At 42.6% G+C, this 14856-nt stretch overlaps 1 protein-coding gene across 2 annotated transcripts in view; it reads left to right on the top strand.

Annotated features, from left to right (window-relative positions):
* Positions 1-6498: 6498 nt before the first annotated feature.
* Positions 6499-14856, top strand: part of srfa (serum response factor a) — an 82141-nt gene continuing 73783 nt past the window's right edge. For both annotated transcript variants that reach the window (XM_010904834.3, XM_010904832.3), the window contains exon 1: positions 6499-7379. In XM_010904834.3, coding sequence (XP_010903136.2) covers positions 6927-7379 — 453 coding nt within the window. In that variant the 5' untranslated portion in view covers positions 6499-6926. The remainder of the gene's footprint in view (positions 7380-14856) is intronic.

Below are 14856 nucleotides of genomic sequence, written 5' to 3'. Positions count from 1 at the left end.
ACCGTAGAGGACAAAATCCGGGACACCAAAACAAATTAGCCTGTAGGAGTGACACACAGAATTTAAACAGCTTTATTCAATGTCTATTTATTTCGACAACTACTAAGAGATTGTCCATCCAACCCTGTACGTTATGTAGCGCAAATCTCTCCTCACCTCCAGGCAGCAGCCCTGCGAGAGGAAACTGAGTCCATGCAAATCAACCGGGCTCCTCTCTCCCGAGAGGAACGGCAACAACGTATACGGGGACGACTGTGCCTGTACTGTGGACGAGCTGGCTAACTGCGCCCTACCTGCTGGCTAACTGCGCCATACCTGCTGGCTAACTGCGCCCTACAGCCATCCAAAAGAGAAACGAGCACCTTGACTCAGGTGGGAGTATCAGTTTTCTTAAATATAACGAAAAACAGTTCTATCTGCCTGCAGTTCTATCAACTAACAGTGTGTCTGTGTCTCTATCAGGCCAAATTGATCCCAGGGCTGCTGGTCATTTTATGGATGCTCAGCTGGCCGCCCAACTGGGTGTTGACTTAAATCCTCTAAAACTACCTCTACATGTTAACGCATTAGACTGACAACCACCAGACATGGGCCGAGTATCTCATCAGACCGCTACCATCAATATGCAAATCGGAGGCCTACACCATGAAGAAGTCCAATTGATGGTACTATCCTGTCCCAAGGATCCTTTGGTGCTTGGACATCCCTGGCTGTTCCTGCATGACACTGTCATCTGCTGGTGACAAGGAGAACTGACGGCATGGAGTAATGAGTGTTTTTCTCACTGTCTAACTATTCCCTGTCGGGCCAAATCCATTGAATAGTCTAAAACCACTACTCCAACGGTAATCCCCTCAGTATATTGCAAATATCAGGATGTTTTCAGCAAGGCTTCTGTTCTGCCACCCCACCGTTGTATCAAATTACTGCCTGGAATATCGCCACCCAAAGGTCCCCTCTATCTATACCTGTCTATACCTGAAGCCATGGATCAATATATCGATGAGACATTAAGTCAGGGCTTTATTTGCCCCTCTACTTCTCCTGCGGCTTCCAGCTTTTTTTGTGGGGAAAAAGGATGGGGGTCTCTGTCCTTGTATTGATTACCTTGGCCTGAATGAAATAAACATAAAGAATCGGTTTCCCCCTACCTCTAATCCCAGCCGCCTTAGAACAAGTCGGAAATGCTACCGTTTACACCAAATTAGACCTAGCAGTGCATACAACCTCATTAGAATCCGTGAGGGGGATGAGTGGAAGACGGCCTTCTTTACCAACCGAGGGCACTATGAATATTGAGACATGCCCTACAGCCTAACCAATGCACCTGCTATATTCCAAGCCTTTATGAATGACATCTTCCAAGACATGATAAACCAGTTCCTCATAGAATACATCAATTACATCCTGGTCTACTCTGACAATCTGTCTGAACATATTCTGCATGTCAAATAGGTTCTTCAGTTCCTCCGAGACCACTCCCTCTACGTGAAGGCAGAGAAAATTATGTTCCATGTTACAACTATTACCTTCCTTGGTTGTGTTCTGACTCCCAGGGGAGTATGTATGGATGATAACAAGGTGACCGCTGTACATCACTGGCCCAAACCCCAAACTAAGAAGGAGCTCCAACAATTTTTGGGTTATGCCAATTTCTACAGGAGATTTATAAGAAACTTCAGTACAGTTGCCTCCCTGCTCACAGCCCTGAGCAGTCAGACAACAAAAAATATTCAGGTGGACTGCCTCTGCTCAGGCCACTTTTGAACTCATGAAGAAACACTTCCCCACTGCTCCCATTCTCAAAGAATCGGATCCCTCTCTTCCATTCGTCGTTGAGGTTGATGCCTCTGAAATTGGTGTAGGAGCTGTCTTGTCCCAGAGACAAGGTAACCCACCTAAGCTCTTTCCATGTGCCTTCTTTTCCCACAAGTTGACTCCTGCAGAACTCAACTACGATGTAGGCATCAGGGCATTGTTGGCTATCAAGTAAACACTCGAAGAGTGGAGACACTGGTTGGAGGGAGCGAGACATCCCTTTTTAGTACTCACTGATCACTGCAATCTGAAGTATATACCGGGTGCTAAACAATTAAATCCAAGACAGGCTTGATGGGCCTTGTTCTTCACTAGATTACATTTCCATGTTACCTACCTGCCAGGTAAGAAGAACGACACTGTCTTGTCAATTCGACCTTCAATCCAGTAACTCCTCAGCTGAACCAATCCTGCCTGCCTCCTATATCATTGCTCCTGTTCGCTGTGAATTGATGGACAACATTCAAGAGGCTCTTTCCACCGATCCAGCTCCTGCAGCCACTCCGCCCGGAAAGAGGTATGTTCCAGCTACAGTATGCCCCCAGGTTCTCCAATGGACCCACACATCCTTGAGTTCCAGCCACACAGGCATCACACGGACCACTGAACTGCTTTCCTGACAGTTCTGGTGGTCTTTTTAAGGGTTGACATCCGGGTCTTTGTCCTATCATGTCCGGTGTGAACAGTCTTAGTTACGGTGGACAGATTATCAAAAATCTGCTGTCTAATTCCTCTTCCCAGTCTCCCCAGAGTTATGGAAATGGCAGAATGTGTTCAACCAGGTCTTTCATTTTTATGGGATTCCCAAGGAGATCGTATCTGACCAAGGCGCCCAATTTACATCCATACTTTGGAAAGCCTTTTGTGAGCATCTGAGGATCTCCGTCTGTCTCTCTTCGGGCTACTATCCGCAAACAAATGGTCAGACAGAGAGGCATAACCAAGAGATTGGTAAATATTTACGGCCATACTGTGCAGCCAATCAGTTCGATTGGAGCCATTTCCTAGCCTGGGCAGAATATGCACAAAATTCCCTCCCCCACACTTCACCCCATTTAACATGATTGCAATGTGTTCTGGGTTATCAACCTCCTCTGTTCCCCTGGGAGTCAATGCCCAGCCAAATTGATGCAGTGATGATTGGTTTTCGGCGCAGTGGTCAGGTATGGGAATTGGCCCACGTCCACCTTCAATGAGCCGTCCATTATAATATACTGTGACGCCCGCTACCAGCTCACTCCCTCACCAACCACCCAGACCCCGCCCCCCATCACTGGAATTCTGAACACATGTTGTCGATTGCACATGTCATATTCACCTGTATACACTCACCTAAAGGATTATTAGGAACACCATACTAATACTGTGTTTGACCCCCTTTTGCCTTCAGAACTGCCTTAATTCTATGTGGCATTGATTCAACAAGGTGCTGAAAGCATTCTTTAGAAATGTTGGCCCATATTGATATGATAGCATCTTGCAGTTGATGGAGATTTGTGGGATGCACATCCAGGGCACGAAGCTCCCGTTCCACCACATCCCAAAGATGCTCTGTTGGGTTGAGATCTGGTGACTGTGGGGGCCATTTCAGTACAGTGAACTCATTGTCATGTTCAAGAAACCAATTTGAAATGATTCGAACTTTGTGACATGGTGCATTATCCTGCTGGAAGTAGCCATCAGAGGATGGGTACATGGTGGTCATAAAGGGATGGACATGGTCAGAAACAATGCTCAGGTAGGCCGTGGCATTTAAACAATGCCCAATTGGCACTAAGGGGCCTAAAGTGTGCCAAGAAAACATCCCCCACACCATTACACCACCACCACCAGCCTGCACAGTGGTAACAAGGCATGATGGATCCATGTTCTCATTCTGTTTACGCCAAATTCTGACTCTACCATCTGAATGTCTCAACAGAAATCGAGACTCATCAGACCAGGCAACATTCTTCCAGTCTTCAACTGTCCAATTTTGGTGAGCTTGTGCAAATTGTAGCCTCTTTTTCCTATTTGTAGTGGAGATGAGTGGTACCTTGTGGGGTCTTCTGCTGATGTAGCCCATCCGCCTCAAGGTTGTGCGTGTTGTGGCTTCACAAATGCTTTGCTGCATACCTCGGTTATTTCAGTCAAAGTTGCTCTTCTATCAGCTTGAATCAGTCGGCCCATTCTCCTCTGACCTCTAGCATCAACAAGGCATTTTTGCCCACAGGACTGCCGCATACTGGATGTTTTTCCCTTTTCACACCATTCTTTGTAAACCCTAGAAATGGTTGTGCGTGAAAATCCCAGTAACTGAAAAGATTGTGAAATACTCAGACCGGCCCGTCTGGCCCCAACAACCATGCCACGCTCAAAACATGCTTTCCCATTCTGACATTCAGTTTGGAGTTCAGGACCACACTCTTGACCAGGACCACACCCCTAAATGCATTGAAGCAACTGCCATGTGATTGGTTGATTAGATAATTGCATTAATGAGAAATTGAACAGGTGTTCCTAATAATCCTTTAGGTGAGTATATACAATATTTTTATTTTGGTGCATATATCCTTTTTTTAAATCCAAAATTTTGTTTAGCTATAAGTCTAAACAGTGTGGTTAAGTTTTGTCGCTCAGTCATAGGCACATCAAAAGAGAAGCTGCGTTTAGCACTTATGCTGTACAAAACTGGAATACGTTTTTTATCCAGGTTAAAAACAGTTCTCTTATGACTGAGCGCTAAAACTTAACCACACTGTTTAGACTTATAGCTTCCTATGCTTTTATCCCATTTTTAATCTTTATGATTTCTTATTGTATTTTTTATTATTATGATGTATTCATTTGTTTTGATGTTTTCATTTGAGTATTTGTTTTTATGTTATTGTACTTTCATATATTTTTATTTGTAAAGCACAGTGAATTGCTTCGATGAATGAATTCATCTCATCTTCATCTGCTTATCCGGTATCGGGTCGCGGGGACAGCAGCTCAAGCAGGGGACCCCAAACTTCCCTTTCCCGAGCCACATTTGCCAGCTCTGACTGGGGGATCCCAAGGCGTTCCCAGGCCAGTGTCGAAATATAATCTCTCCACCTAGTCCTGGGCCTACCCCGAGGTCTCCTCCCAGCTGGATGTGCCTGGAACACCTCCCTAGGGAGATGTCCTGGGGGCATCCTTACCAGATGCCCAAACCACCTCAACTGGCTTCTATCGATGCAAAGGAGCAGCAGCTGTACTCCGAGTTCCTCACGGATGACTGATCTTCTCACCCTATCTCTAAGGGAGAAGCCAGCCACCCTTCTGAGAAAACCCATTTCAGCCGCTTATACTCGCGATCTAGTTCTTTCGGTGATGACCCAGCCTTCATGACCATAGGTGAGGGTAGGAACGAAAATATATACCGATGTATGAATTGTGCTATATAGATAAACTTGCTTGCTTGCTTTACTGTTTTCTAAATTAATCTGAGGGCCGCACAATAGGGCCCAGTTGCTCTTGCCTGCATTACAACCCTCAACTTTTTTGGAATATGTGGAAAACATGGACTGCCTCTTTGTGGTTACAGTGTAAACATTTTGTGGAACTGGCTTCGGTTTCTTGTTAAATTTGGTAGTTTTTTCTAGACACTGTGCTTCAATGCTGTTGTTGCTTATTCCTTGGGGTTTCAGGCTGGGTGTTATGTAAAAGCACTTTGTGACGACTGCTATAAAACAGGCTTTATAAATACATTTGATTGATTGATTATGTGTAGTCTGCCTTTCAGTCTTTAGGTAACGAGTATTTGTTTATCTCTTTGGTCTAAGCAAAAACCTCATCTCAATAAACATGCATCCATTTGGTCGGTATATTGAAGTCAGAGACAATACAGAATGGAGACACCTCTTTTCATGCTTGGGACCTTGTCTATCTCGCAGGGGTTCCGCAGAGCGAGACATCTCACTGGCTCACTTTTTTCCATGCGATTGAGTGACGAGGGTGAGCTGAAAGAGACTGTCCTGTGCGATGCGGGTGTCTTGCTGTGTGTTCTATCTCTGATGTATTTTGGAGAGAATTTGCAAGACGATGCTGAGACATTACACTATAATGTTAATATAGAACCTGTACAGTGCAGAGTGTAGCATTCTAACAAATATTTAACAAATTTGAAAACACTTCATACAATACCTACTCTAACTATAAGTTGGACAATGGGTTTTTACTGGAATATTGAATGGGAACATTATTAAAACGTTGTAGCAAAAATAAATGCATTATATGCAATTTGCAAACTAACCTTTATTATAAACTTTATACTAACCCACTAAGGTTTTTTTATTGACTGCACTTTTTGTCTAATGACAATCGATTTTTTTTATTGCAATAATTATCATTAACCAATACATAAAATAGAACACAGTAAACAAAAATGGCAACCAATTTGACGACCTACGTATGGAGCTATGACTCACCAAATAAGGAGCGCCAACACCATAATAGGAAATGATTCTCTTTATATGGCGGAAAGTAGATCTTGAAAGAATATTGCCCCGGAAATAATTCATGCGCGCTTAATTAGTTACTTCTTACATCTATTAATTCTTTTTTAAATTAAAAATATTTTTCAGATTTTAATAACGTGAATTTTCTATATTAGAAGAGGGACTGAGAATACTGAAACATTTCTGCTGTGGACTATATCTGATGGCGGAGTAATACCAATGTGTGTAAATGAACATGTCCTTATGTGGAGAGAATAGTATGATTGATTAGTTGTAAGCGTTAACTGAACTTTTGGCTACTACTTGGCAGAGTTATCTTAAATAATATGCAATGGTTAATTTCTTTTGTATACACAATATATGGTCATTCATTTGTTTGTGTTTTCCCATCGCGTAAAAAAGAACACGCAGCAGCCCAATACAGATATACGGTACTGTAGGTTTTACTTGTTGCTAAACCCGCTAGCTAGTTAATGCAATTTGATCAGCTAGCTAGCTAGCTAGGTACAGCTCTGGGAGCTGGATTTCTAGACATTTTGTAGCAACAAGCCGATAAATGGACAGTTTTTAATTGTTGCCGCCTATCAACATCGCTTATTTACACTGACAGCAGCGGTGCTTTAAAGGCTTGGGGACAGTTTCGGAATGTTGGGGGGAAACGGGGCAGGAATAAGTACCAGAGCAGGGGGCGCGCGACCGGGAAATAGGACTGGGATGACCGCTCTTCAAGTGAATAACCCTGGAACGAACGTGAGTGGAGCTGAAAGTGGGAGTTTTGAAGAACGAGTCCGATCAGGCAAGATGGTGTTCAGTGGCTCTGAACCAGAGTCCGACTCCGGGGATGATGATGAGACCATCAGTTCAGCCGGGGACAGAAGAGGGGTGAAGCGAGAGAGAGCCGAGATGGAAGTCGCTACATCAGCAGCGACGTCGGTTGGTCAACTAGCGGGAGGTTATGTCAGTGTTGCGGGAGGTGCAACTGGGGCAAAGCCAGGCAAAAAGACCCGTGGACGAGTCAAGATTAAAATGGAGTTTATAGACAACAAACTTCGGCGGTATACAACTTTTAGCAAGAGGAAGACTGGCATTATGAAGAAGGTAAGCTCTCTTTTCTTGCCAATCAGTGCTCGTACACTCACGCATGCGCTGACGTTCAAGTTCACTTACAATCATGGAACAGGTCGAGCTTACTGCAATTTCATTTTGAAACATGCGTTGCTTGTGATGTACTAAGTTTAAAGTTGAAGATTCATTAGTTCAAACTCTTAGTAATGATAATATACATATGTTTTCATAGGAGGTCTTGATTAGGCTGTCCAGATAAGTTCGCATGACCTGTATTATATTTTGTAGGACTGGTAAGATTCACGAAACTCAGCTTTTACAGAGTATCAAGAGAGGCTGGTTAGATGAGCATTTGAATGTATTCCGTCAATCACCTCCCAGTATAGTCCAGCAATTATTAAAACAGAATTAAATTGATCAGTTTAAAGGAATTAGATTTATCAGTAAGGAGATCGTTTGGTTTGAACAAGTAGGAAGGTATTTAGGTCGTTATTGAATGAATGAGGCCTCAAGGAAGCTGTATGCTTAATAAGCTGCATGAGTAATCTTTAACTTTTACTGTACTATGGTTAATCTTCCTAAGACAAATAAGCCTGCTGAGCTACTACATATGAAGCAGGGAAGGGCTAAGAACAGTTTGGCAACCACTGTTACAGCATACAGGAGGCACTGGATTGTTTAGAAAATCAGACAGCTACTTTGGGTCAATGGGAGGAGGTATAGTAGTAGGTAGGGATGTAATGGTATGAAATTTTTATGGTTTGATGGTATTAGATTTTCATGGTATAACCGTCTCAAAAATGTTACGGTATTATGGTGTAATAGTATTTGCAATTAAATTGTCAATGTACTGTTGTGCTCATAAGTTTGCATACCCTTGGATAATTGGTAATATAAGTACCATTTGTAAAGAAAACAAGTGAGCAGGCAAAACACGTGTCTTTTATTTCTTATGGGATTCAGATTCCACTGTAGGTCATAACGGAATGGCACAATCATAAAATAAAACATGACGACAATTTTTCTTTTTTTTATTGAACTGACCCCTGTACAAAAGTCTGCATTCCCTTAGTTCTTTTCAATGAGTCAATCAAATGTATTTAGAAAGCCCTTTTTACATCAGCAGCTGTCACAAAGGGCTTTTACAAAACACCCAGCCTTAAACCCCAAGGAGCAAACAACAGTAGTGTTGAATTTCAGTGGCTAGGACAAAATCCCTAAGAAGGTCGAAATTTAGGAAGAAACCTAGAGAGATCCCAGGCTAAGAGGGGTGACCTGTCCTCTTCTGGCTGTGCCAGGTGAACATATTAAGCAAACAAATTGTAATAATTAATAAATGCATGTGGGCTGAGTCTAGAGTCTATTTAAACTTAGTCCAGGTCGGAAGCATAACCAGATGGACAAGGACAGGGACAACACAGGGGAGGGGGAGGTGTCAGCAGAGTTGCAGCTGAAATCGTCAGGTATCGTCTTGATCTGCAACACAACCAGGAGGACTTTGGACAGGAACAGCAACGGGTCTTTCAAGCCTGGTACTCCTCAGGTGTGGGCCAGGACCTCATGTCCTCCTAAGTTTAAAACGACAGGAGACAGGGAAAACCTAGAAAATGCATTCCTTAGATCTACAAGGATGTATAGTAGAGAAGGAGAACTGACTCTACTCCCCCAGCATAATAAAATAGCAGTGTCAGACCTTGGGGCTGAGAGAGCGGGGTCCAGTGACACTGTGGCCCTGTCTGGGGGTGGGCAACGACAGGAAATCAATCCAACCACATTGCCGAGCATCAACCAAAGGAACACCCACCAACCGCAACCACCCTGAATGAGGGCCGAGTATTGCCAGCAGAGCACAGCCCAATTGCACAAATGTGCAACAGAGAGACAACAACAAACCAGTGACTCCGCCCCCGAATGGCATTGGAGGGAGTACATCCCAGTGTCTTGCCAGCCCACCTGGCAAGACGGCAATGGTGGGCAGTAGCAAGCCTTTCTGGTCACCTTCACGCCCCTGGGCCAGACAACACTTAATCATAGACCATGCTGTAGAGATGAGTCTGTAGTAGACACTTGAAAGTTTGCACTGAGTTTGCATTTCTAACCTTAATTGGCAAATCATTCCACAGTAGTGGAGCTCTATGAGAAAAGGCCCTGCCTCCGGTGGTTTGTTTAGAAATTCTAGGTACAATTAAAAGGCCTGCATCTTGCGATCTAAGGTTATGTGTAGGTATGTATGGCTGGATCATTTCAGCGAGGTAAGTAGGAGCAAGTCCATATATTAATTTATAGGTTAACAATAAAATCTTAAAATCAGCCCTAACCATAACAGGCAGCCAGTGTAAAGAGTCTAGTACTGGAGTAATGTCTTCAAATTTTTTTGTTCTAGTTAGGATTGTAGCAGCCTAAATGTGCAGCACTAATTGAAGTTTGTTTATTGATTTGTCAGGGTAACTGGAAAGAAGAGCATTGCAGTAATCTAATCTAGAAGTAACAAAAGCATGGATTCGTTTTTCTGCATCAGTTTTTGATAGAATGTTTCAGATTTTTGCAGTGTTTCGAAGATAAGCAAATCTTAAGATATATTTTATATGTTCATCAAAGGAGAGGTCAGGGTCAAGGGTAACGCCAAGGTTTTTTACAGTTTTTTGGGATACGACCATGCAGCCATCGAGGTTCACAGTGAGATCTGCCAACAAAGCTCTTTGTTTCTTGGGTCCTAAAACAAGCATTTCTGTTTTTCTAGAGTTTAAAAGCAAGATGTTCTCTGTCATCCACTTCCTAATATCTGAAACGCATGCTTCCAAAGTAGCTAATTTTGGGGCTTCATTGAAACATATAACTGTGTCATCAGCATAACAGTGAAAGTTGACATTGTGATTACGGATTACATCACCCAGAGGCAGCATATATAGTGAGAACAATATTTGGCCCAGAACCGAGCCTTGAGGAACACCAAAACATACCTTTTGATTTGGCAGAGGATATGAAATTCACACATACAAACTGATATATTTTAGATAAATAAGATTTAAACCAGTCTAGAACATGTCCACGTAGACCAATATGGGTTTCCAGTCTCTCTAAGAGAAGGGAGTGATCAATAGTGTAAAAGCAGCACTAAGATCAAGATGGAACAGGACAGAAGCAGAACCTTTGTCTGAGGTCATTAGAAGGTCATTAGTTTCCTTCACGAGTGTAGTCTCAGTACTATGATGGGGTCTGAAACCGGACTGGAGCATTTTATAAATGTTATTTGTCTTCAGGAAGGCATTTCATTGTTTTCTAAGATTTTTGAGAGGAACGGGAGGTTCGATATTGGCCTATAATTGTTTAATATGTTTGGATCCAGATGAGATTTTATTTTATTTTAGAAGAAGCTTATTTTCCGCTATTTTTAGTGAGTTTGGTACACATCCGGAGGATAGGGCGCGATTTATTATGTTCAACATTGGCTGACCTAGCACTGGAAATAGCTCCTTAAGTAATGTTGTTGGAATCAGATCTAACTGACAGTTTGTGGGTTTTGACCTCATTACAAATTTAGTAAATGTGTCGAGCGATGCTGGATCAAAAAATTTAAGTGTCCCCATTGACACCTGTTCAGGGCGGTTCAGAACATTCTCAGGACAACTGAGATTTTGGGGACTTAAACTATTTAAGGAGGTGTCAGTTATTTGTTTTCTAATGGTGATGATCTTTTCATCAAAGTAGTTCATGTATTCATTACAGCTAAAGTGAAGACCCACTTCACTTGTTGAGCGTTGCTATTTTGTTATCTTTGCAACTGTATCGAAGAGAAATGTTGTATTGTTTTTGTTCACCTCAGGCAGGTTGGAGAAATAAGCTGATCGAGCAGGTGTGAGTGCTTTTCGGTATTGTAGTGTACTTCCAACTTGGTGGAGCGCCACTTTCGCTCCAATTTTCTGGAGGCTTGCTTGAGTGCTCTAATATTGTCTGTGTACCAGGAAGTTTCTTGTTGTGTATTTCTTTTGTTTTTAGTGGTGCAACCGTATCAAAAGTATTTCGCAGTGTTGAGTTTCGATCCTCGATTTGATCATTTGCAGATTTATTTACTCTGTTGTTGATGAGCATTTTTATAAGAATATGAAGAAATATATTTGTAGTCTGAGATGTTATAGTACGGCTTTTGAAACTCATTGTTTGCGGATCAAGTGGATTTCTTGTTTCAACAGTGAATGTAATGAAACAGTGATCTGATATTCCAGGATTTTAGCATCAATGCCCCATTTAGCATCAATGACAGCGTGCAGTCTTTTGTAATAGTTGTCTATGAGGCCTCAAATTCTTGCAGGTGGTATAGCTGCCCATTCGCCTTGGAACAATGCCTCCAGGTCATGCAAATTCTTTGGTCGTCTTGCATGAACCACACGTTTCAGATTTCCCCAGAGTGACTCAATGATATTATGGTCTGAAGACTGTGTTGGCCACTCCAGAACCTTTACCTTTTTCTGCTGTAACCACTGAGTCAACTTGGCCTTGTGCTTAGGGTCATTGTCATGCTGGAATGTCCAAGAGTGTGTATATATACACTCACCTAAAGGATTATTAGGAACACCATACTAATACTGTGTTTGACCCCCTTTCGCCTTCAGAACTGCCTTAATTCTACGTGGCATTGATTCAACAAGGTGCTGAAAGCATTCTTTAGAAATGTTGGCCCATATTGATATGATAGCATCTTGCAGTTGATGGAGATTTGTGGGATGCACATCCAGGGCACGAAGCTCCCGTTCCACCACATCCCAAAGATGCTCTGTTGGGTTGAGATCTGGTGACTGTGGGGGCCATTTCAGTACAGTGAAGTCATTGTCATGTTCAAGAAACCAATTTGAAATGATTCGAGCTTTGTGACATGGTGCATTATCCTGCTGGAAGTAGCCATCAGAGGATGGGTACATGGTGGTCATAAAGGGATGGACATGGTCAGAAACAATGCTCAGGTAGGCCGTGGCATTTAAACGATGCCCAATTGGCACTAAGGGGCCTAAAGTGTGCCAAGTTTAACATCCCCCACACCATTACACCACCACCACCAGCCTGCACAGTGGTAACAAGGCATGATGGATCCATGTTCTCATTCTGTTTACGCCAAATTCTGACTCTACCATCTGAATGTCTCAACAGAAATCGAGACTCATCAGACCAGGCAAAATTCTTCCAGTCTTCAACTGTCCAATTTTGGTGAGCTTGTGCAAATCGTAGCCTCTTTTTCCTATTTGTAGAGGAGATGAGTGGTACCTTGTGGGGTCTTCTGCTGTTGTAGCCCATCCGCCTCAAGGTTGTGCGTGTTGTGGCTTCACAAATGCTTTGCTGCATACCTCTCCTTTGTTTTATTTTACGTTATATAATACGCTAAATGTTTTCAATGCGTGACAGGTCTGGACTACTGGCAGGCCTGTGTAGCACCCAGACTCTTTTACTACGGAGCCATGCTGTTGTAGTATTTGCTGAATGTTGTTTGGCATTGTCTTGCAGAAAAAGGCCTTCCATGAAAAATACATTGTCTGGATGGCGGCATATGTTGCTCCAATACCTGTATATATTGAGTATTAATGGTGCCTTCACAGATGAGCAAGTCTCCCATGCCATGTGCACTAATCCACCTCCATACCATCTCTGATGGTGGCTTTTTACCTGTGTGGGCCCAGAGAAGGTGGCGGCGGTTCTGGATGTTGTTTATACAGTGGGGAGAACAAGTATTGGATACACTGCCAATTTTGCAGGTTTTCCTACTTACAAAGCATGTAGAGGTCTGTAATTTTTATCTTAAGTACATTTCAACTGTGAGATCCAGAAAATCACATTGTATGATTTTTAAATAATTAATTCACTTTTTATTGCATGACATAAGTATTTGATCACCTACCAACCAGTAAGAATTCCAGCTCTCACAGACCTGTTCGTTTTTCTTTAAGAAGCCCTCCTGTTCTCCACTTTACATGTATTAACTGCACCTGTTTGAACTTGTTACCTGTATAAAAGACAGCTGTCCACACACTGAATCAAACAGACTCCAACCTCTACACAATGGCTAAGACCAGAGACCTGTGTAAGGACATCAGGGATAAAATTGTAGACCTGCACAAGGCTCAGATGGGCTACAGGACAATAGGCAAGCAGCTTGGTGAGAAGGCTAAAAATGTTGGCGCAATTATAAAAAAAATTAAGAAGTTAACGAAGACGGTCATTCTCCCTCGGTCTGGGGCTCCATGCAAGATCTCACCTCGTGGGGCATCAATGATCATGAGGCAGGTGAGAGATCAGCCCAGAACTACACGGCAGGACCTGGTCAATGACCTGATGAGAGCTGAGACCACAGTCTCAAAGAAAATCATTAGTTTCACACTACGCCGTCATGAATTGAAATCCTGCAGTGCACTCAAAGTCCCCCTGCTCAAGCCAACGCATGTCCAGACCCGTCTGAAGTTCCCCAATGACCATCTGGATGATCCAGAGGAGGAATGGGAGAAGGTCATGTGGTCTGATGAGACATAAATAGAGCCTTTTGGAAACATTCTTTGGGGATGCTTTTCTGCCAAGGGGACAGGACGACTGCACCGTATTGAGGGGAGGATGGATGGGGCCATGTATCGTGAGATCTTGGCCAACAACCTCCTTCCCTCAGTAAGAGCATTGACGATGGGTCATGGCTGGGTCTTCCAACATGACAACAACCTGAAACACACAGCCAGGGCAACTAAGGAGTGGCTCCGTAAGAAGCATCTCAAGGTCCTGGTCTCCAGACCTGAACCCAATAGAAAATCTTTGGAGGGAGCTGAAAGTCAGTATTGCCCAGTGACAGCGCTGAAACCTGAAAGATCTGGATAAGGTCTGTATGGAGGAGTGGGCCAAATTCCCTGCTGCAGTGTGTGCAAACCTGGTCAAGAACTACAGGAAACGTATGATCTCTGCAATTGCAAACAAAGGTTTCTGTACCAAATATTAATTATTCTGCTTTTCTGATATATCAAATACTTATGTCATGCAAATTAATTACTTAAAAATCATTTTCTGGACTTTTGTTTTAGATTCCGTCACACACAGTTGAAGAGTACAAATGATAAAAATTACAGACTTCTATGTGCTTTGTAATTGGGAAACACTGCCGATTTTGCAGGTTATCAAATACTTTGTCTCCCCACTGTATTTCAAGTTTTCTGTACATAAAAATATAGAATTTATTCCCAATATGCATTGCTCTTTCAAGTAAACTATCAAGTTACCACCCATGATTGCATTTGTTAATGACAGGTTATTGAACACTTAAATTAACTTCCTTGACTGTTATAAATTAGTGAATACATAACATATCCCAAAAATCCTTATTTTCAAACAACCCCTTAGCTCATGAACTTATAATTTCAGATGCCCCCAAATATATTGTGCTGTCAGGTTGAAATCCTAGCCCAGTTTCCACAAAGCCAAACCATTATTAACTTTCAGGAAATTCCCATATTTCCATATTGAGATTTCTGGGTAACCTGATTTTTTT

This window comes from Esox lucius, chromosome 9, assembly GCF_011004845.1.
Source record: "Esox lucius isolate fEsoLuc1 chromosome 9, fEsoLuc1.pri, whole genome shotgun sequence".
NCBI lineage: Eukaryota > Metazoa > Chordata > Actinopteri > Esociformes > Esocidae > Esox > Esox lucius.
The sequence above is the reverse complement of the archived record's forward strand: the minus strand, read 5'-3'. Positions and strand labels throughout refer to the sequence as shown.